Raw genomic sequence first — 25,461 nt, 5'->3', positions numbered from 1 at the left:
AAAAAGTTTTTTTATATATTTATATTATAATAAATAATAGATAAAAATAATTAATCGCATATAACGAATTGAATCAAATATTATTGAAATTATAATATCTCGAGTTTATAGTTCATTTCGACTATGTACGATCTTTCGATTATTTTTAGCAACTGTAATTTTTTTATAAATAACTTAGCAATTGTTACATGCAGTTGAAAATAATGAAATAATGAACAGTATGAATTTATTTTGTTTTCTTTTAGGTAAAAGAAAAGGATATGTACAAAAAAAAAATACGAAGACTGCAGAGGATGATAGCGATAACTTATCGCCATCCTCAAAACGAAATAAAAATAATACATCGTTACGAGAGACTAAGATGTCGACCCGGTTACGCAAATAATTCTTTTCCTGTAAAATTAAAACAAAACGAAGAAAGGTTTTGGCTAGATGAGGATAATTTTAAAAGATAGTCCGGTCACAAAACAGTTTCATTTATTTCAGATATAATTAGCAGTTTTTATCGTACTTCAATTATTTGTCATCTTAAACATTTTTATGAATTGCTGAAAGATCGAATGTATATTCATTTATCAGTTTAAAATCTGAGTTTTTGTATGTTAATATAAAAAAGATATATTACACATTAGATATATGATTCCATGTATATGTTAAAATCGCTATATAAAGATTTAAGGATTGTAACAATGTCAAATAGATCTAAAGAAATAATTCAAGCTTTTAATACTCTTTAAGAAAAAGTTTTGAAGAGATTGAGACGAAAAGTGCATTGGAAATCTCTATAGAAAATCAAAGTTTAAGGGGCCTATTCTGTAACTTTTAACGATGTCGTTAGGTATCATCGCGCAGTTATTTTCCAATACATTTTAGCTGCGCAATGACACGTAATAACATCATTAAATGTTACAAAATAGGCTCCTAAATCTTCTTGTTTCTATAGTTTAGAACGATTTATTATTCTTAACATTTATAAATCAATAATTGAGCATCACACAGACACAAGTTTATTAATAAAATAATCAATATCTTTATGTTGAATTTTATTTTTGTTAATATGTTTTAGTATTTTAACTTTTTATTTCTGGCATTTTTGATAAATTTGGACAAGTTTTGTTATTCTTCTCTTTGCTGATAAATAATATAATGATAATAAACACATGACATCTGAATATTCGCCTTTTACTTCCGATTCTAAAATTAATATGCGAAGAATTAATCATGTCTCTTAGAACTTCTTCTCTGTTCCCACAACAATAAAATCGATTAACATCATTATCCTGCTGATGAAAGCATGCACGATAATGTTTCGCGATCTTACTTACATACTAACAAGCATGCATCAAATTACTACACTTACGTACTTTTCTACTTATTATTTTTATGGATTAATCTTATGGATAATTTTTTTTTGTACGATTTTGTGCATATCATGCACTAGGAACAGAGCAGCGATTTGCAGCAGAATCACGCCGATCAATCATTACATCCGAAGAAACCAGTTCTTCTGATCATAATTTCTGGAATTAGCTGCTAATGAGCATTACCAGAAAAATACTTATCTTATTAAAAAAACACATAATACAATTTTTTATATTAAAAATAAAATAAAATATTTTTATACAAGATTTTATTTGAAAGAAAATTGGTTTTCAATAATATTTCAAAAATTGATTTCAAATTCGAGAAATGTGTATGTGCGCGCGTATGCGTGTGTGAAGAAAGTATTTTTTGTTTTATTTTAGAGTTGAAAGTATATAATTTTCAATAAATCAATATATACTGTAAAATAGATTGATTTTAATAGCAATAATCAGAATGTAAATAAAAATTTGATTGTTTTTAAAGTCAAATACTAATACACAATATCTGAAGAAAATCGATGTGATGTTTAATCGACATTCTGTCGCAAAACGCAGTATTTTACAAATCAATTCCTCATGGCGGAGGTGTTAGATATACATATTTGCGTGTCGCAATGAACTTTTATGACAGAGGCAGATAGAAAATATCGAGATTGTCGAATCAACTTTGTAGAAGACTAGGAAATTGACTCTTCGCTTAACATACTATTGATATACAACACGGTAAAAATAATAAACAATGCAGTAGTGGAATATTCATTTCAATCATAATGGAAATTTAAATTTCTAATTTCAGAATTCTAGAAAACATCATATTATTCTAGAAAACCGTCCCACAGTTGTAATGTCTGCAAAAAAGGGCGCTCATATAACTGATATGGCATGATTAAATAAAATAAAGAATAGTACAAAGGAAATATGTAAACATGCATTTATAATTAACGATCAAATTGGAACTCTCTTTTGGAGACCGGAACCATGATAAATATTTAAATTCAATTCTGCTATACTATACATATAATATAAAAATTCGTCAAATACACAACAATTAGTTTAAAGATCCTGTTCGTAAAACATCATAGCTATAAGCATTAAGTCGGCGCTAAAGATTTGTGGTTTTATTACTAAGTATTTTAATAAATAAAAATAGCAATCTCCGGATTCTTTTTAAGGAGTTTGAAAAGGAGGATTGAAGAGTTTCTTTGTATAATAGATAAAATATACAATATATTAATACTCTTTTCTGTCGTTTCATATCAATAATGTAATTATTTTAATTAATAAAATTTATTACTCTTCTGAAATTATGTAATTTTGTCTTCAACTTTAGTCGACAAATATTACATCTTTTACGCCAACCTAATACAATGACGTTTAACCTGCTATAAATAATAATGATTTTACATGACATTCGCGCGAGAGTGACGATAATTATTTATTATCGAGAGTATGTGATATGGTCATTGTTCGAATTCCCTTGATTGATTTTATATCGCCAATTATACACGATACGCGTACATCGATAATATGAACCTGACAATTATCACCTACGAGATATCATTAAAGACGGGTGGTCTTATAAGATTTAGTGTGACTGGAAAAAAAACTCGCTGCGGGTTATTTTAGTTCATTCAGTTATTGTTTTATTATCAAAAATGTATAGATCTTTTATATAACTGCCTCAAGAACAACAAAATAAACATTTTATTGTACATTTTATTATCGACATTTATTGTACTATTTTATTATCGACAATGCAAAGATTCACTTACAGCAGCGCGTGGCGAGTTTTTTTTCCAGTAATATGCTAAATCTTATAAGACCATCGATGTCTAATGATATCGCGTCGGTATTTTCAACAATAAAATAACTGGATGATTTAAAATAACCGTATGAATTAAATAATTCGTGTAATTATCTTCGATTCAATCAAATAACCGGTAATGTCAACATTCTTCAATTACCTCCGGGTCCATCGGACCCACTTGATGATCACAAAAATTTACCCAGGGCTGACGGTCTTTAATAGTATCTCGTCGGTGCTATTATTAAAATAATGATAAATGAGAGTTCGAGCATGTGAAAATTTCTTTCATGTCTTCGTCGTCATTGTCGTCATCTTTGTTATTATTGTCATAGTCATTACACTATAGGAAGAATGTAAAAACTCGAAAGGGATACTGTTCCTTGTCCGCGAAAGGCGTCTAGCACGTATTCATCGTGTAAATAGTATCAGATGACGAGCAACATTCATGAGTGATTAGACCGCTTTTCGCGCCGAACTTGGTGCCTCATTTGCCTTCCAGAATCTCTTGTATACTGACATATGTGCCGGTAACGAAACCCAAAACACCGAAGGCAATGATGGCGATATTCTTCCACAGCCGCCAGTTCCATTTGCCGAGACCGTTCTCCAGTTCCCAGACAGTCACCAGATCGATCACCGATGGAAACATGAGACCCAATGTGGATAGGCATACAGCTCCGACAAGGGAGATAAACGGGCCCAGATTAGGAATAGCGATGGCTACGCAAACAGTGAAGATTACCAATAAAATACGGAGGAAATATTCGCCCAACAATCGTCGAGAGCCGAAATACTGTTTTGTATTTTTCCAGATAATTTCCATGGGCACATAAAACTGAAGTCCGTAAGTAAGAAAAATTGCAACAGCGATCATTAATTTGGCGGATTGTGATAGTATTTCATTCTGCGGGGGATTAAGTGTTATAGAGGCCTTGGTGTTTTCGCCATATTTCCAATAACCGAAGAAACCGACAGTGCTGTATAGCAATACGACGACAAACATGCCAGTGTTGAGGACACCCGGGCAGCCAATGAAATGCGATGGTGTCTTCATATTATTCTCTAGCGGCATGACCTGAAATAGATTACACATACGACGATTAGCTTTTATGTGAATGGATAAAAATTAGAATTAAAGTTGTTTTCCCGCATTTAACATACAATATATTCATCGCCATACATATCATAATTATCATCATATGAATTTAATATCATTTGTGTACCTATCTAATATCAGTAATATAATATGATAGAAGTTATTACTTAATAGTATAATACTTAATAATATAGTACTTAATAATATAAGATTTGTTTTATTTTACTCACAACACCGATGCCTTCGAGGGCAAAGATAGCAGTGCCAAAAAAGATGGGCAACTGGGACCAACTAGAAAAACTTGGAACATCACTGATGGTGGGCAGATCCTGAAGGATGTAATAGAAGGTAATACCCATACCGGTGGCAATTAATATGTTCGCTATCATCGAAAATGGCGCGAGATATTTAAGATTTCTCACAAGAGAAAAAATAATGAGCAGCGGTAGAAGCATTGCCATGTACATCCGTAGATCCTTGTCTGTTTCCGTGTAATAGTCTACGACTTCCTTAACGTTAGTTGAGATGAAAACAATGTATACACAACAGCAACCGATCAGATCAATCACCAGGAACGAGTTAATAGTCGCTCTGAAACAATATTAAATAATATTTAAGAGCATAGAAATTAATAGTAGAAAAAGGGGACTGTCATAGTAAAGAAGGAAGAAAGAAAAGAAAAAATAAGAGATCGATAGGAAGGAGAAAAAGAAAGGAGAAGCTAGCTTTTATATAATACATTATAAAAAAATCTCATTTTTTGTAAGTTTTTACATATCCTTTGTATAATATAACGACGCACACTTACTTAGCAAGTCTGGCGTATTTTTGAACAGGCTCGGGTCCTACTAGGAAAGCTGCCTCTGCTACATCAGCGAAGCCGAGACTAGGTGTCTGCAACCGCCTGCACAGGACGTGGGCGCATTTAACCAATATGTGAACGCAGTATGTGCAAACTGCACCGATAAAAAATGTGGCAAAAAGTCCAAAAATAAGACCGGCATTGCGAAAAGCCATCGGCATCGCGAGTATGCCTGTGCCCAGGCTTCCCTTGAGCAGATGTATAAGAGTGTCGAGGTCCGAGGTAGGATGGACAAGTTTGCGATGTTCAAATGGGTTGTAAAGATCGGCTTCTTCATCGGTCGGTCGCTCCACGAGTGGCAAGGTCGAACCATTTGTGACCGTAATGGGCACGTCATTTTTCTCGCACTTGTATCTGGAAAACCGGTAACGTTAATATATCGCAGCATATATAATCAGAGCGAACAATTTCCGTAAATAGAATATAAATTACGTATATATACAAGTGTTCTATAAGGATGCTACATCGCTTCTTTCATCTACGAATTATTCGATTAATTCAATCGACTTGGTCAGCAAAATCATGAAAATTACGAAGTCGGAAAAAAGGAATATTTATAAATAAATTTTTGTTAAAATCGATAAGTTAATAAAAAAATGTATCCCAGTAAACTATCATATTAATATTATATAAGTAATGTATATAACACAACTGAATATTAAAATATATTTCAAAGAAAATGTATGAAGAATGGAATTGTAATTACACATAACTTTCGTCTATTAATATTTTACCTAACTTTTTTTGTTATCATGTTTTATATTATTAATATTTTTTCCCCCGATACACGCATCCATCTTCTTAATAAAAAAGAAGTGTTACACACAAATAATTGTTTTAATATAAATATTACTTATATAAAGTTAGTAAAATATTAATTGAATGACACATCGTTATCGGCAATTTGTTTTTAGCGAAATTTTATTAAATTCAAATTGGATAATTTAGATTGCAATTGTTGGATAAAATCTAAAGCAAAGCTTTATAAATGTGATATCATCTTATTATCAAAACTTCACAGCAACAACAATACTAAGTGCTGAACTTGTACATTCCGTAGCCACAATGTAAACAAGGGTTCATGTTACCACTTCCATTCCTGCATTCTCTGCATTCATACTCGATCGCAGAGGCACGACTCTAAAAAGTCAAATGATAGCAAGCACAAATGAGATTTCATTGGAAAATATAATGTGTCGGTCATAAATTTTCCACAGTAAACTCTGTTATAATATAATATAAAAGTAATAAATAATATATGTGTGTAATAGAAAAGTTATCTATATTATATACAATTTAATTTCTTAATTTTTTACATAATCCTAATAATTTTAGGATTATATCAGAAATTAACTTAAATAATTAAATTTTTTATTCATTCATGTCGAGGATTTAATTTGTGTAAGAATTAAATTTTTAAGCTTTAATTTCATCGAATCTATTTTGCGCTTCGAATAGATAGTAAATAACAAGTTCCCATTCACCAGTTTAATATTCTAAATCTTAAAATTATATCAGGAGATTATATCAGAAATTAAGAAATTAAATTGTATAAAATATAGATAACTTTTGTGTTATATATATATATATATATTATTTATTACTTTTATATTATATTATAACAGAATTTACTGTGAAATATTTATGACCGACACATCATATTTTCCACATGATATATTACTGTTACGTTTATGAATGAGAGAAATGTCCGATGATTAAGGTAATAATTACGTAATATTATTTATAATATTCAGTTTTATTGTACTTATACAACATTAATATAACTGTTTACTAGGTTTCTTAATTCTTGAAAGTCACACATGAGTGTGTCCACGCCATTTATTAAAAAAAATCTGTTGAGTTTTAAGAAAAGCCTTTTACTCCGAAGAAAAAAATTTTTGTTGAAGATTTTAAAGATTTATAAAGGAAATATCGCTGCGCGCGTCGTGCGCAGCATCACATGTGAAAAATGTAGCGAATTTCTAGAAATTTAAAGTTCTTTTCATAAATTATTATAGATACTTTATAGTATTCTAACATGATCAAAATCTTGCTGGATAAAAATGACCTATGTATGACTGTAAAAGGTACCAAAAATATATACGATACTGAAGAATTAAATCTATAATGTGCTATAATTCGTTATGAATCAATTAAGGCAAATTTTTCAGTTAAGCATAAGTTATTGATCATTCAGCAAGTCTACGTAACTGAGTACCCTGAAAAATAGTGTAAATGTCAAATTTAAAATATATGTAGTTTGATAACGTCGATTTTCGATTCATTAAAAATGGCTGCCATCTCCTTTTCTGGATCGCAAGCTTTGCCTTACTTTTATTTTCTAGAAGTATCAGGGGCAAGTATCAGAAATGTCGGGACATATATGTTCGGCAACATTTAATTCTTATAACAATCATCTTCTATAATATATCTCAGTCTTATCTTTCCGATTTGTAGTAAGAATCGGAAATGCGTTATTAATGCGAATAATGAATTTGTATGTGCATGTGTGGGTGTATGTGCGCGCGCGTGATATGTGATCGCACGCTATGATGAGTATACATATGTGTGAAACAGAGAGAAGCAAAAATAGAATATGTGTATACGTTCATATACATAGGTAGATTAGATTAAGTTAGGTCAGAGCTGGGAATGTTACTTTATATAAAAGTAACTCGTGTTGCCGATTTTTCAATAATAATTTATTATTGTAACTCGTTATCGTCACCGTTACTTAAAAAATAACGAGCGGTTACAATTTCCGCGTTACATTTTTTAACGCTATTACAAGTCAAAGTTATATATAATATACATAGTTATATATAATATACATAAAAAATTTACACTATTTAAATATTTTTTTGTAAATTTAAAAAAAAGATTTTTTAGTGGCTTTTCACAAATACGGTTCAAACCGTCTATTTCACGTTTTTAACTCTATGTAATTTCAAAATCCTAACGTGATACGCTGTTTTACGAGTCTCTTAAATTCATTAAAAACATATAAAGGTTTATAGGAGTTATATGATTTAGTTTAAATAAAAGTCTAATAAAAGTTGATAAATCTTATAAAAAAAATGTATTAACTTTTAATTTTTACAAAGCTAAATGTGTCTTAATGCGTGTTTATTTGCATGAAAATCATGATACGTAGAATCGAAGAGCAACGATAAAAATAATTGTTAAATTTGTAATTCTTGGGGGGGGGAAAAAAAAAATAAAAAAAATAATTTTTTCCCTTGCAGACAGAAATTTGTAACGGTAACAAGTTATGCATACATGTCACAAGTATAACGCACTATTACGTACTTCCCAACTCTGGATTATAAGATTAATAGGAAAGATAAGAGTGTGTATAGAGAGAATAGACAGAGATAGGTATTATAGATACCCATATTTTTTAGGTGCGGTAGTTTCTCTTCGTGGTCGTGCAAAACATTCTGTTGAGAAAGCTCTGGATTAGAATTTGTGTGTGTCCGTATCACGTGTTACAACGTGACGAAGAGTTCACGCGTCGCGGTACAGGCATACATACAGAGGGGCAGCTGCAACCACCGCACTGCATCACTGCGACGACCAAGCGCAGATCACGACGCAGTACGACGACTAACAAGCCTCCTTTGCTTGCCAAACTTTTTTGCACTTTTGGCCGAGTATTTTTTTTCGTTTTCGTTTTTCTTTTTTTTTTTTTTTTTCTTTTTACACATACGTTGAACAATCTATCACCAAATCAAATGCCAATGTCTCGGCTTTTAACGACGGATTTTACAACTGTCTGTCGCGTCTTATTACATGTCATATCCAAGTTAGCGTCGCGTCGTATCGTCGCTGTGTGAGTTTTTATCAAAATAAGTGTTAAAGCAACGATCCGATAATATGTCATATTTTCTTTTCTTTTTCTCAATGATAGTATCTTTTTTTTTTTTTTTTGTTATTCTCTTTCATTATTTGTAGAGCACTTTCATAGAGCCCGAATCTATGCCCGGAGAGTTTATACTGTCTGGAATCATATAAATGCACATATTATACAATAAAGACAGAGACAAATCCTTTATCTTCTAGGAACATCCTGCTTTGCATACCGCATGATCTCTATATAAAGTATTCTCGATTAGTGACGAGGGAGATGTAACGATTCTCCTTCCGCTGCCTTTTTTTTTGCGCGCGAGAAACTGGCGTCACTCGATATCATATAAATTATAAGATACATATATGATACACGTAATATAGTACGATGCAAATTGATGAGATTGAACTGACGCAATAATTTTTTTAATTTTTTTAAACAGTTTCTTAAGGATATAATGCTCGTTTGATTTTCATACACGTAACATTCATTACGCTATAAAAAACCTAAAGCGTATACATAAATAAAACTATCAAGTTATCTTTTATTACACTATATGATATGTGAGAAAGAGAGAGAGAAAGAGAGAGAGAGAGAGAGAGAGAGAGAGAGAGAGAGAGAGAAATAATCGAGAAAATATTAAATATCAAATCTTTGGCAAAATTTCTTTTCTCTACAGATTTATTCGTTTATTCTTGATATTTTGTGTGATCTCTCTCTCTTTAAAAATAGTTTATACTATATAGTAAGTATATATCTAGATAATGAAATCCTATCAGTGTACTCCAATAGTGTACCAGAAAATTTAATTATTATTTCGTAGATTCGAATATGCTGCGTTTTCATTAAGCACAGTTTTCGGTAACATGACTTGCCGATATGGTATAACTATACTCATATAGTAGATATAGCAGAAATGCAAGAAAAATTGTGAGTATTGTCTGTTATTGTCATGATAATCGTACTTTATAGACTTTATATGCCTGTGAGAAATTAGAACAAATGAGATAAGTATAAGATAATTATTTTAACATATCTTATATGATATTGTCGTGTTTCCGCTGTTGTTTCATAACAAAATAGACCACACTGTGTTTCTGCTATTATTATTTGAAACGCCAGTGCATACTTCATTTCTGCCGCCTTTATGTTGTCACATATATATATATAGTTGCAGTAGGTACGATTTCTAATTACAATACATTATGTATTTCTAATTACAACACATTCTATTAACACGTCACGGCATCATATTATGCTTAAAAAATGTTGCTTTATTTTCTGAAATAAATAACTTAGAAATATTGAGTGCCAACATACACACGTGCAATGCTTAAACTATTCTTTTTACGCTGGCAACTTCTATTGTATTCATATAGCATTTTTTCCAGTATATCATAATGCAAATCTGCTCGTTTTCTGTTGCATTTCTGACGACATTAGTTAAAATGGCAAATCATTTTAGGTTGCTTCCGATGTTCTAGCAACATAATACGTAGCAGTTTGCAATACACTCTCTTGACAGATTTGGCTAAGGGCTAATTTATGACTGATGGATACTTTATGATAGTCTTTGAAAAAAATCATAAATAAGTGGAAAATGAGAAGAGAGCGTATGTGAGAATTAAATAGAATTAGAACTCGGTCGTCTTTGTTAAACAATTAACAGATACAATTCTGTTTAACAAAATTAGAATAATGTAAATCGCAATACATTGACGATAATACAGGAAACCCGTAACAATGTATGAATATATAAGCATGTGAGGCATGTCAAAGATTAATCAACCGCGCAAACAATTCGCGTAAACTGCTTCAAGGTCAGGAAAATTCACACGTATAAAAAAAATTATTGCGTCAATAGATTTTGACAAGTAAAACGGCAGCAGAGAGGAGTTTCGTTTTGAGCGCAAAGGATCCAAAGATTTCCTTGCTACGCCGCTAAATCTACGAGGCAAATCGATCGTTTGCATTAAAAAATAAGAATAATGTTTAAACAAAATTTTTTTAGTTTATAATTATGATCTTTAATGCGTTAACTTTGTCATCCTATGCATAATCAGAGAAAGAAACCTTATAACTATTCGTTCGTTGTTTATTTTTCAAGTTTAGATAATATTTTATTACAGATACGCTATCGATGCTTCAGTTATTATTTGCTTATTCCTAAAAAATAACTTTTCTTGTATTTTGTTATTGACAAAGTAAAAATAGTAGAATTATTTCGAGATTGTTTGATACATTTTAGTTATTGATTAATAAGTTCGGCATTAGTTTTAAAACTTTCAAAACATAGTATGACATTGTTGCAGTAATATCGGTTTGAACTATTAGTATGATAGATTGTCGTTTAACTTTTTTAATTTTTACTCACTGGAAAGCGTTAAAAAAATTTAATTTTAATGTTAATCTTTCTGGAAGGATATAGTAAATAGAAATGAAATTAAATTAAAACAAAAATAAAATAATTATATTTATTAATCTATTTATATTAAAGAGTAAAAGTAAAAAGGTGAAATAAAGACAGGAGATAAATTTTAAGAGAGACTTAGATATTAAACCGGTTTCACAGAATGATATTATGTCTTGAGAGTTAAAAAAATCTTGTATGTTCTAGATTAAATATAATTCTCGTTCGCGCTGTGTGAAAGAACATGACACAATAAGCAAATATATACATACGTAATCAGAAACGCCTTAATACATGCGAATTTGCACATTTATCGGAACGTATTCAGTACATGTGTCTATTTCAGAATATCAATACATTGTGCACCATGACTGTTAATTATTCGAAAAACGAATAATAATAAAATAATAACTTTAATAATATTTTTTTTGTTTTGCTTCAAGACAGCGTTACCGTTTCTCGAATAACCAACACTTATGATACGCGAATATTTAAAAATATATGCGGCGAATATGCTCCGATACATATAAATTCATATGTTAAGAGTTAAGACATCTCTGATTCCGTATATATATATATATATATATATATATATATATATATATGCATACAAACGAACAACTTTGCACTCGTCCAAGATTCAATAAGCGGCTGTCAAGCATCCCTGGTGCCAACTACGCTACGAATTCTACGTCAGCGATCAGGCGGTATGCACGATTAGTGTGTGGTACTAACGATTAGAATAGTTTAACGATAAAAACGAAATGACAACGAAACAAGAGAAATTAAAATAAGTAAATTAAAAAAAAAAATAAAATCGGAGTAATACAATACAATGTAGCACAGAAAATGAAATAGTACATATATTAACGGAAATGTAGATGCACAATATATGATCCTCCTTTTTCTCACTCACGTTTGCTTGAACATTTGGGTTTAGCAAAAAAGCAATGGTGATGATTGGTCGTGGTAGCAGATAATGAACTCGTTCAATCGTTATCGTTGAACTGTTCATTCGTGTTGATATCGTTAATGGAATTTTGAGACTTACTTGACAAGCATCACATCTGAGAGTTCTGTTTTCACACCATGCGTCTTTGGCTCGTATTCCGCTATCATCGGGCGCATTGGCGTTTTCTATAACGGAACAAATTGAGAATGTGAGCCAATTATTATTGTCAATATACATCTGCAAAAAGCATACGCTTTTATACACGTGAATTAATTAAATGAGTCCAATTAAATGTGCATTGGCGAATGTCTTGAACATGTTGAAATTTTTTGAATGTAGTAGAACTTAAAAAAACCTCGATACAATTTCGATTAAGATATTAATTTATTTGACATTACGATTAATCAAAAAGAAATGGTTTATATTCCAATTAAATATTTTGATTAAATAAATTTTTCGATACAGCAGCGAACACCTCTTATCAAACATTGCATATAGTAAAGTAAATTCATTCATTTGATACCGCGAATTTGGAGTATACATACATACATACACATAAACAAACAAACACACACACACACACATATATTCATATAATATCTTCACCCCAATGTGGAGACGATCGTCTTCCACTACCGACAACGAGCTCATTTCTACGTCATGAGAACTATTAGTGTTTCCCATTCTCGTTTCCATAAAAGCTCTTCTTCACCCTTGGAATATATATTCTTGATAAACACGCGCAAACACACTATTAAATCTTTGTAGAAGTATAAGCATCACTTGTACCACGTGCAAAAGTAATCATTCGTTAATGTTACCATTTGAAGTTCACTTCTAAAGCAATACTCGACACGTGCCAATTTCTTTAATCGATGCAATCATATACGGAACGCATCACCGATGATCAGAATCAAATTACAAAGAGTTATCGAGTATCACAAAAAAAAAAAAAAAAAAAAAAAAAATTCTTTTGAAAAACAATGTTCTCTTCTGTAAATAATCGAGAAAGGACCCTGTTCACGTCTAGATCTACGTCTACACGCGCGTTTGTTTCGTGGCTCGAAGATGCGTGCGATGAAGCGAGGACGAGAAGTCTATCTTAAGACACCCCACCTACGGCACCTACGGTGTCCGGACAAGAATGCGAAAATCGACGTCAACGCGGCATAAAACGAACATGTCACAACGACGAATGTCTATGGCCGACGGAACCAAATCGCATATCCACACCGTGTTCTGGATGTCGCATCGTAGCACTGTGTCCGGTTCACCCCTACGTACGGCGCCGTGCGCGGCGCCAAAAAGCACGACTACCGTTGCCAAATCTTTTGGCAATGCCCGAGGACAGACTCTTTATATACCAAACGACTACGAAAATAGGAAGAGCAAACAGACGCGTCGTCCGCGTTTCACGCGAATCGCGCGTCTCTACCGACCATCTGACTGCTAACCAGGTTTAATAGGATTTATTTGAGCTGTGTGACAGACGGACCTCGTTATCAGCCACCTTTACGCGGTTCGGCTCGCGAATTAGAGGATATCTGACCATTTTTAGCGATCATTATTTTATATTGAAACGCAGAAAGTTTGCCTATCTATTTATGGCACAATTCAAACCTGGTCAAGAGATATGTACCCAATATTATATCGTGAAAACGATATAAATCGGGTGAGATAATTTTATTCATGTACAAGGTGCATATAAATTTTAATGGCAACAGCTGTATACTTTCTAAATTTGACGTCACAAAATATTTCAGACAAAATTTATAAAGAGAGAGAGAGAAAGAGAGGATTTTGAGACAGAGAAAAGTCTTGAATTTCAATTTCATTTCAAGATAATTTTTCAAAATCTCATAAACTATTCAATTTTTTGCCATCTTACCCTTATAATTATTTACGCTAATATATAACAGATATTGTTTTGAAATAGTATTAAATGCAGAATTCATTAAAAGTGTATTTTATTATTAATATATTATTTATAAATAATTAATTCTTGCTTATGAAATGATTTTTTTATCGAAATAATTTAAAAATTCTCGAGACTTTAGTTTGAGCAGTCAGCGAATATTTTTATAATTACGTGTTTGACATCGAAGCACGTGACGAACTTTTAATGAATGATATTCGGTCAGGCTCTAATCACGCGATAAGCGGAAATCTCGGAAAATAATCGCAAGCTTAAATTAGCCTGATCAGCTAACAGGAAGAAGGAAGGGATAAAGCGATATGGGGAAGTAAGCGGCCACGGCCTTGAAGGCTAATCGCACGATCGTTGTGTCATTAGTTGTGGAATATATACAACATATACATATACGTTTTACAAGGAAACGCCGGTACGATTATGAGATAATAAGGCCGAGTTATGATAATCGTCATATGAACACTGATATTGAATAATCGTACTAATTATGTCCGGCAACATGTTCCCAGATAGTATAAAAAACATCTTAAAGATGTCTGCAAAATAATGAGACGTCTTTATAAGATATTTTTAAACGTCTTTTAGGGACATGTGTTGTCTGTCTTATTTTTTCGATTGTTTATTGAGGATGCTATTATGTTGCTAATAATTGTTGAAGAAAATAATTTTAAAAAATTAGAAACAAAATACGACAATATTATATTGTTGTCTTGAGCTCATGTGAATTCTAAAAATGCAAAATGATGGTAATATGTTAACACCGTTTCGTTATCTGCAAAGAAATGATTTGTGACAGCAGCTTGACGACGACTCGTAGTCGATTTGTCATTCGCGACTAACAGCATATTGACAATTTTCAAATGGTTGATGTCACGAAAGATACTATATATTTTGACGTTATTCCACGACATCTTTTTGATGGATATAATGACATTTAAATAAATATAATAAAATTGAAATAACTTAATTCATATAACTCAAGATTTTATATAAATATATACATATATACATATACGTACGTAATTAAACTTCTATTTTATATCTCAAAAAAGTAGATGTAAAAAATAGATTTTCGTTCATTCAGATACACAATATCTGTCCATTTTCGAACAATAAATTAAAAATCTGGATCCCTTGTGTCGGGATTGTATCAAAAATTAAACCGTATATAAAAATATATATTAAGTTTTTAATATTACTAGTTTTGCAGGCTGTATATATTCTCGTAAAAAAACAACTTAAATAAATAACGCATAGTGCATCGCATAGCGATGTAATGAACGAACGTTGTACATTAAATGTCGAAAGTTATATACTGTTTGAAATAATATTTACCAATGTTACAGTCACATTTATCGAAATATATTTTATACAATGATCTGTTTCAGGAAAGCCAGATGTATATATAAATAGATAAGATTGGATTATTTATAGATTGATTGGAATATTACAAAGCGTGTGCCTTACACACATATGCCATTTACTTCCTTATACCATATTTAATAAACCATTATCTAATAAACTTTAAAAAAATATTAAAAAAAAACTCTGCTATTGTATACAAGTACTGTAATAATGTATACGCTATACATAAGTATACATAGATGTATATAAACATGTTTTTAAAAAACGTATCAATTTTTACATGTTATTTTAAGAGAATTATATATCTTATATATATATTTCTTGTCCTTCAAAGACATAGATTTCTCCGTTCAATGATTGAAAATTTGGACTAATCAAACTCGACAATGTAACTTTTATAAACAATTTGATTATTGCTAATAACGTATCTGGCATGGAACTGTCACATACGAAAAATTTAATCGGTTCAATATATAACTGTATCTAAATATAAAATCGTGTTAATAAGCGAATCCCAAATCATAAATCGACCCAATGGGCTCTCTATTGGATGAAATTACAACGTATTAGAGGTCGAGGCTATTGCGATTCTTTCTGCACAAAGCAAATGTAATATTCAATGCCGACTCCAATAACGATGAATTGCAAAGCCCCAATCTGTGAATGCGACTTGTTACTCTCTTGCCCCGCCGTATGTCATCTACGTACATAAGCTCTACACTTATCAACTATCATGATGTAGGAGAGGAAGGAATCAGTGGCGGCGATAGCAACGAAATAGCGAATTAAGAAATCTAACAGCAACGTCACATCCTCATCCCGATAAACGGTACGTTACGCACGATACGTTACGCACAGTTGCGTGGGAGTTTCGCACTCCTCCTGTGTCTGCTGCTATTTTTGAATTATGCAGTGCTTCTCAAACTGGAGTGACGCAAGACGAAAAATCTGAGTTATGTTAAAAGTTCCGTTTAAAGTTAAAATTTTTATACAATTAACTTTAAAATTAAATAAACTTTTAAAAATAAAATTTCATTTCAAAATAATGTACTATTATAATTTGATAATTTCGAAAAATGCGAATATGTACAGATATATCTAACAAATAAGCTCAAAAAATATTGAATTATCTCAAGTGAAAATATAATAGTGAAAAGAGAGAGCACGTATCCCTACGAAAAAAATTTGAGGAACATGTTGCATGCCACGCAATATACATGTAGGCAGCACGCATATTGCTGCTTTTAAATTGATTAGTGGTAACATTGACCCTCTTTATTAAGTTGTATCGTTTGGCCGAATCGAGACTCGGACAAGATTCGTACAATTATGCTTTGTCATTGAAGACAATAAAACAGAAGTCGGAGCAGTAATAGATACTAATGAATTAAGCATGATATTATAGAAATAATATTATTGAAGCAAATCGTTTCTGTTTTATCCTTCTTTTAAGGATTTATTTTATAATTTTTTTTGCTTCCATCATTTTCCATACAGCACAGAACATTGCAGCAATATTGCAGCAACATTGCAACATTGCCGCAATGTTGCTACAATGTTGCAATATTGTTGCAATGTCGCTGCAATGTTCTGTGCTGTATGGGTTATGACTAATTTCGATTTGGTCCATTTCTCTTATAATAAGCTCTTATAAAAAAAAATTAATATAAAGAAAAACTTATATATTTAGTTTGCGCTTGTATATCTTTCTCTTTTAACCGCTTAATACGATATTATTTCAATATTTTACTAAAGAAAAATTAAACAAAGAATTTGTCATTAGATATATTATTGATTAGATTAATAAATTCTAATGATAAATTCGAAGATATTATTAGTCTTCTCGTGAAACATCCAGTATAGGATCTCGAGATCATTCTCATGACTCTAGTTCTCGGAGATTACTGAATTTCTCAGCTTATTTTATTATGTGATTAAACAATCTTCGATTGTAATGTAAATTTGCTCTCAATTTTTTAGATCTTTAGTTTCAGATACATAAGTCTTTTTTTAAATAATATTTTTTTCTTATGAGATAGAAAAAGAATTTTCTATGTTTCTATATTAAAAATATACATACGCACGGGTATAAAAATTTTTCAAAATGATACATTTGAGTTTTTGAAAAATTCAATTATAAAATTTTATTTCTCCGCTTGTATCTCAGACCGCGTGATTATCCTGCAAGCGGAAACTTTAATATGTAAAGTCAAGTTAATTGCTATAAATTCCGTTAAATTTTGTTAAAAAAAAAAAAAAAAAAAAAAAAAAAATTATTCAACGTAAGAAAATATAAGGCCATCTACAAGATATATGCCTATATAATTAGCGTAATGACATACATATAGCGTTTCCTTGCAAAAATAGAAAAGCGACATTATACGCCTATGTCGTCTTACAATTATTTTTGAAGAGAATAGCAAAAAAGACAGCCGTTAGTTAAAGACATCGACGAGAGGCTAAAAAGCGCCGAGCATATCAAAATCGCTGAAATAGCAATGGCGGGGACGAAGATGGAGACTAGAAAGAGGGGACGGAAGGATATAATAGGCAGAGAACGGGAAAGAAAGAAGGGGAAATGCGATAGGAAAGAGAGAGAGAGAGAGAGAGAGAGAGAGAGAGAAGGAAAGACGGAGAGGGAAAGAGGGGGAAAGAGGGAGAAAGAGAGAGAGACAGAGAGAGGGAGAGGAAAGGTGTCAGTTGAGGAAATTTCCATGACGTAGCGTACTGGTGTGGCTTGCCATCCAGCGTTAAACATGAAACTACTTTATGAAACAAAGACGACGTGGCAATTACCATCGTCTGAATATGCGAAACAAATGTTATATAAGTGACATTCTAAGAAAGAGAATCAAGAGATCTATATGTGTAGAAAGATTTATATACTATATCTATACTTCTATGAAATATTGTCGCACAAAAATATTCCACTGTAATCGAAATTTGAAAAACTTGGATTTACCTTGCTGGCAATTGCCTATCAACAATATCATGCAATATATAAAGTGATATACAGAAATTTATTAAACTCGTCCAGAGAAAGAATATGCTGCTTTTTTATCTTAAATGAAAAGTTATTGATTTGTAATTTTTTTAAACAGTGATTTTGGAGAACGTCTTTCTAAACGGAACAAAATTTTTTAACTACAAGCTATGCATACAATAATTATATAGTTCAATAAAAATAAAAAATAAAAAAAAAACCATAGAACGAATTTTTAATTATATTTATTCACAAACTTATAGATTTTTTTAGATCACTGCACGATATCAAAATTGACAACTCCACAATAATGGGCGATGCATCGCAATGCGCATTTTGCATATAATTTGTTAATTAAAAGAAAACGACTGTAATAATGATTACTGGAGAAAATGGAATTTTTATCAAACATTATTTTGCGATGATTCAACTGCAAATGACTATTATCTTTGACATATCAAGAAATTCGCAACCATTCATTACGAACTGTTAGTTCAATATGTGTTACGTGGCGTATTTCGCGAGAACTTTTCTTATCTCGGGATCGCTTATTAACGAAGTCATCGATTTACTGCGTAACATGGGAAACGACTCATATTACAGTTTATAATAATAAAGCAATAAATAAGCATTTCAAGTCGATAATTAGAATACTACGTATATCTAATGAGAAGGAATTGATTTTACTTTGAAATAAAGAAATGGTAATAATATTTATATAAGATACATAAAAAAATTAATAGCCAATAAGAAGATATATGAGACGTTTAGTTTTAAAACGATCAAGTACATTTTTCTAAAAATAAACTTGTTCGCCTTTAACAATTAGACGCCACATATTAAATCTAATATATTTAACATATACTCTATATATTATATTTTATATACATTTTCCATTAAATTAATATTAAAAAAATTAATATATATACTAAAAAAATTACGATATACCAAAAAAAATTTTGCGCGCAAGTGAGATTTTAAAGTATAACTTTGTAAATTTTGATTTTAATATACATTGTCAACGATTAATTTTTACAAAATTGAATGCAATAAAAAATACAAAAAAGAAATCTCGAAATAATCATAGAGACTCATATCAATAAGTTTCTTTATGATTTGTCTAAAAATGCATATCTAATTACTTGTCATTCTCATGTATACTTATGTACCTATCCTTAATAACCCATACAGCACAGAACATTGCAGCAACATTGCAACAATATTGCAACATTGTAGCAACATTGCGGCAACGTTGCAATGTTGCTGCAATGTTCTGTGCTGTATGGGAAAATGCATCGAACTCATTTTTGTTTAATCCATTCCTCATTCAGTTTTATATGACATTAAATTTAAATGTCCAAATATATATTAAACATACGCTTAAGTGTGTAGACTTGACATGTATATATATATATACACATAGGCATGCGCGCACGCAAGCGCATGTCAGTGACATTTACGATTTGAGCGCAATCATAGCCACGTGGCGAATGCACGCAGATTCGCATAAGAAATAAGTATATGTATCAATATCGTAAAGTAAATTATAATCTTGAGTAATCTTAAATAATATTTTTGATCATATCTTTTATAATTAGCATTTAAAATGCACAAATTTTGTGGTGCCAAATGTGTGCATCGCATGATTTAATATGAAAAAAGCTGTAAAAGCGAAAGCAAAAGAGAAAAAAAATTATCTTTTTAAGATTTAAAAAAATATTATTTTTCCGTTATAAATATTCTGATAAAAATATAGTATTTCAAGTCATTTGGGAGATATTTTTAGTTCACGGTATATAAAATTTCTTTTTTCAAGAGAAAGTGAGCTGTTAAAAATATTGTAAATCTACAAGTAGTATTTCTAATTTCTTTTTTTCTTCTTTTTTTGATTACGTAATACTTTTTACCTTACACGCTGTATATATTTCAGAGCGCCATTTCACGCATGTCGAATTAAACTTGCGTATTTTTTTATAAAAAATAAATTACGTATAAATTCTATAAATTCCATGCGTACATGATATTGAATGGTAAGAAATCATTGTCATAGTCACACTCACCTGAATTCTATCGGCGTGCACCGGTATTGCGATATTCTGCATTTTGTGCGACATTCTTGATGAATTTGTGCTTGTGAGCTACAATCGTTCGTCTCAAAGAATTAATTCCAAATTTAATTCCACGTGTACAAACACAGATGTTTATAAATATATGTGTATATATGGCTATATATATTTATATATGATTCTTCCTGCTCAATGCGATGTCCGGCGTCCTTAAACAGGCAGAAACGCGGATCCGGTTGAAAATTTGCTGTGGAGCAGCTATCAATAGAGGATCCAGCCAATACCCAAATATTTACAATATTTTCGCGTGTGTACAAACGCACGTGTACGCGTAAACATAGAAGTGGGAGAAGAAAATTATATCGCGCTGCATGCGATTAAGCGTACGCGCTTAATGTACGGGAAACCTCGCATGCACGAACTGATAATCATGTAAAGGTTTATCTCTCAGACAAGCGCGGTGTCACACTGATCTTTCGTCCTCTTTTCGTTAACTTCCCCCATGTGTGTGCCACAAGATACGTATATACATTGCAGTAGAAGTCGCAAACTCGCGGTGGGGGCAGCCGGTTGACGGAGGGTGGGGACAGTTAGTTGGTAGGTGGTAGATATACAGAGGAGAAGGAAAGGAAAAGAATCGGTGAGGGAATGCCGGAGGATCGTTGAGGGAGTGCTAAAAGAACGCAGATCTCTCTCAAAGAACGCGCGATATCCGCATGTGCGATGCACATTTTTTTATTGTAATTATTGTGAACGATGAAGTAGCAAATGTATCAATAGGAAAGTACACGCTCGCGGAAGAGAGAGAGAGAGAGAGAGAGAGAGAGAGAGAGAGAGAGAGAGAAAAGAATCTTTTTTATATAATCTATAGATGAATGATTTGCAGATATTTTTGTAATACATGAATTGGATTCCGAAGAAGTTTAACGAGTCGAATCGCGACTGCGCGAAAATATCATGCAAGAATGACAGTGCGCAATACACGGAAAGTCTGCCTCGTGGTTTCTCCGGTTCTCCCACTCGCTGGAAGAGCATACTCTTCCTCTCTGCTCCCCTTCTTGAGCCGAAAAAACTCGGCAATCTCTCCGTCCAAATCTGATCTACCGCGTTTTCACAATATGTTTTCAGACAAACTCGTCAAACTCCACATTTTTTTTTTTTTTTTTTTTTTTTTTTTTTGACAGTTCCTTATGATAACATGTGAGCGGAAACGCAATCGTTTATTCTTATTTTTGGATGCTAATGTTTCAGCTTGTTATCTTTCAAATAATCGGAATGAATAAATAAAATATATTTTTTAAAAATATTTTAGTAATATTTTTAACGAAACATAGTTTTTACGATTATACTGAAACTTTTTAAGAGCGCGCGGTTCTAGACGCTTGAACGTAATAGTCGAGGTCGACCCCACTTCATTCTCAAAACGTGAAATTCAGGGACGTATATCGGTATCGTGTTTCGTCCACACATCATTTTCCAATACTCTGTCGGGAAACAGATGCAAACTCCTATTCATACTACTCATGTACGTCTAGCACGTATGGAAGGGGTCTTGTGTACTATTTATTAGGTATACTATCGGCAACTATTGGGATAATCTTTGCGCTCAAATCCTATGACTTGGAATCTGCTTACCGCGTGTCTCTTAATTATATATACTAGGATTTACTGTATATACAACCGAAGTCAATAGAAATGACGTATGTACATACAATTTATGGATTTGTAAAGTTAAAGAAACAGTAGCTAAACTATTCATCAGTTTATTTGTGTGCAAGTCAGCCAAGCGAAGGGCGCATTGGTCGATTTTATGAGCTCAATGATAGAGAGAGATTTTACAGTCGACCTTACACATACAAATCGAACAGAAGCTAAAGAATAATTTCGATTCCTAGAAATCTAAAGTTTTTTTTTTTTTCAGCTACACGACGAGCATGTTATCACGTTGTCCGATTCGGAGCTCGGAGCACGCTCCGAATGTCGGTCTTTTATATTCTCAACAAAAGTATATGGGCTACTCTAATTTATACATAAATAAAAGAGAAAAATTAAACATCTGAAATTTGCAAAATTTTGCTTTGATAAAGATCTCTATCAGAAAGTCAGAATATAAAATATGATATCAGGAAACATGGAATAATTCAATTCATATCTTAACGAAATAAATCAATTCTTTCTCTTAAAATTTTTCCTATCCTGAGAACGTTATCTAACATGTGATCTGCAATTTAGATTTTTATAAATTTCACAAGAGGAATCAACGGACTGACCTAATCGAGCATTCGCATTGATGTCATGCACACACGCGTCACATACACACGTTTGATACACTTAAACTCTAAATACTATCTGTTAAAAGATATCCGAGTTTGATTCTCGCATCTGTCTGCCTTCAAAGACGATTTCTTTCGATTCGCTTATTCAATTATACAGCGAATGGATAGAATACGATTGCAATCGCAATCTCAATCTCAATCTGGAGGATCGATCCTCTACACCACATTTACGCGACTCGAGAGAAGGAGGTATAGATCACTATAACTATGAATCTCTTCTTCGAAATCTTTTGATCACTACTTATCTCGTACTATAAGCGCACAGTGGTCCCGCCAAGCTCGTTATTCTCGGCTCGATCACCAAAGTCCAATGCCTTATATATTTCACGAAGTTTCTCGCGACAGAATATTCACCGGAATTGATCATAAATTAAAGAGCTTATTTAAAAAAAAAAAATTATTTTGAATTTATCCTTCAGATTTTATATTCCTAAAAAAAAAGAGTCTTTCTCTACCAATACTTTCTTTAATACAATTTTTATTTTTAGATATGGGTTTAAGACAGTTTGTAAATAAGCTCTTGAATTATGTATTATCCATCATTTATTCGAAAAAATTTACGTACACACACGCACACACACACGCGCGCGCGACATACATGCTGCACGTACGCGTGAGCACGCAGCACACGCATACAGTGTAGAACAGCATTTGTCATCGTCGTTGTTTATACTCGGCTGCCAACATCAAGCAGAGTCCCGAGCCGGCGTAGACAATTGTAAGGAGTTGATTAGGCAACCGTCACATTCATCTTTAAATTTTTATTTATATTATTGTAATAGATTTTATCGCGTACTTTCTTTAACGAAATGTATTTTTGCGTGCCAAGAGAACGCAAATCTCTTTAGCGACACTTTTTATCCGCATTTTTCTCTCTTCCTTCCTCATCTCTTTACTCTTTCCGTCTTCCTCTTTCTCCCTCTCTTGTATTTATTTTAGTCTCGTTTTACGCATAACAAAATCGAAGTGTGTCCAAGGACGTACAATCGTTTGCAGCCGAGGCATATAACAAAATTCGACATAGACTACAACAATAACTACTTTCTTACAACACGCAGCCTTACACATACTTATTCTGCTCGTTCTCATTCATTCCAATACAATTTTTTGCATATTTTATTATATAGGATATACACAACGCCGGTGTTTTTTTATTATCGGCATGACAATGTTAAATCGGGCACAATTCATCACGCTATATTCGTCATTTTTCTATCTCTTTCTTTTTCTCTTTTTTTCGTATATTTATTATATTTATATCTTACAATATTTCGTCTGCTTTCCCTCTCTCTTATTTATATACAATTTTTTGACGTTTTGTAGAATACTAGTATATGATAATTACCAGCATCTATCTATGCAATAAACGAGAATTAACAGTTGATGTTTTTCTTCTTAACCGCTACTGTGTGCTAATTAATCTTTTATTTATTTATATCACATTGTTCACATACACACACACGCGCGCGCGCGCGCACGCGTATGTACAGATTATTCATATATTCACGCTTAATGCTTTACTATTTTTAGTCTCCTTCCCCCCGTTGCAAATAATATTTCGGTCCATTTGGCGATTTCTTTTCACCAACAAATTATTTACATGAGGCTATTATTATATCGCTTATATAGTTTCCGACAGTGGTTTCAGTCGCAATCAAATAGCAGATATAAAATATTATTTTCGCGATATTTTCTGCTTAATTATATATTTTTTAAATATTTCTAATTATCTAGTCTCATTTCTCACACAATTTTGTTTCTTGCTCTATGTGCCACAGGGTATAACACTACGGCCATTTGTATTTATTGCACGATTTGAGATTTAATCGAATAAAAACGAAAATTTGCGCCAAAAATAATTCAACAAAATTTTATTGACTTATATGTTGAACTATATTTGAAAAACAATTTTTCATATTTATTACAAATTAAAAAGTTTCCTTTATTCTCAAAAAAGTGATAAATATATCACACAATTGATGATTACTTTTATATTTTAATTGCATTATATCGAAACGGTAAAATCATTAAATTTAAATAAAAAAAGCGAAAAAATAATTAAGGTATAAATATCAAGTAATGTAAGATTTAAAGGAAAAAACTATATACAATAAAAAAATTGTGCAAGCTATTGCCTGATAGAGTTTTGTTATGCTGAATTTCTCTGTCAGCAAAATTTTTTCTCTGCATAAGATATAGTGATATGTTAAATTGTAATTTAACATATTATTTATATAGCAATTTAACCAGAATATGTATTACAGTTGCGATTTCATAGCGCATTAAGATACGTATTTATATTTTAATTCAAATGACTGTAATCATATAAGATATAATGAAATAATTTAAAGAATATAAAATATATATCTTTCACCTTCATATCCAGATTTAAGAGATAATAACATTAACATACACAAATGAAAGCTAAGATATCCAAAGAGAT

At 31.8% G+C, this 25,461-nt stretch overlaps 2 protein-coding genes across 4 annotated transcripts in view; one reads left to right on the top strand and one right to left on the bottom strand.

Annotated features, from left to right (window-relative positions):
- Positions 1–1,732, top strand: part of Cap-d2 (CAP-D2 condensin subunit) — an 8,002-nt gene extending 6,270 nt beyond the window's left edge. Inside the window, exon 20 of the mRNA XM_070294492.1 lies at positions 246–1,732. Coding sequence (XP_070150593.1) covers positions 246–385 — 140 coding nt within the window. The 3' untranslated portion in view covers positions 386–1,732. The remainder of the gene's footprint in view (positions 1–245) is intronic.
- Positions 471–25,461, bottom strand: LOC138932565 (proton-coupled amino acid transporter-like protein pathetic). 3 transcript variants are annotated; one of them, XM_070294500.1, is made up of 6 exons: positions 20,979–25,461; positions 20,677–20,891; positions 12,438–12,523; positions 5,076–5,483; positions 4,498–4,858; positions 473–4,246 (listed from the first exon to the last, which is right to left on the bottom strand). In XM_070294500.1, the coding sequence occupies exons 2-6, from the start codon at positions 20,728–20,730 to the stop codon at positions 3,656–3,658; spliced, it is 1,500 nt and encodes a 499-aa protein (XP_070150601.1). In that variant the 5' UTR covers positions 20,731–20,891; positions 20,979–25,461; the 3' UTR covers positions 473–3,655. The 3 variants fall into 3 exon arrangements, with proteins under 3 accessions (XP_070150599.1, XP_070150601.1, XP_070150600.1); XM_070294498.1 differs by lacking the exons at positions 20,677–20,891; positions 20,979–25,461 and adding an exon at positions 12,945–13,729 and having other exon boundaries at positions 471–4,246; XM_070294499.1 differs by having other exon boundaries at positions 20,677–25,461.

The sequence above is a fragment of the Polyergus mexicanus genome, unplaced genomic scaffold (genome assembly GCF_030449975.1).
Source record: "Polyergus mexicanus isolate NDT 795.1 unplaced genomic scaffold, iyPolMexi1.0 SCAF_4, whole genome shotgun sequence".
In the NCBI taxonomy this organism is placed as follows: Eukaryota; Metazoa; Arthropoda; class Insecta; order Hymenoptera; family Formicidae; genus Polyergus; species Polyergus mexicanus.
This window is presented reverse-complemented; position numbering and strand designations above follow the sequence as displayed.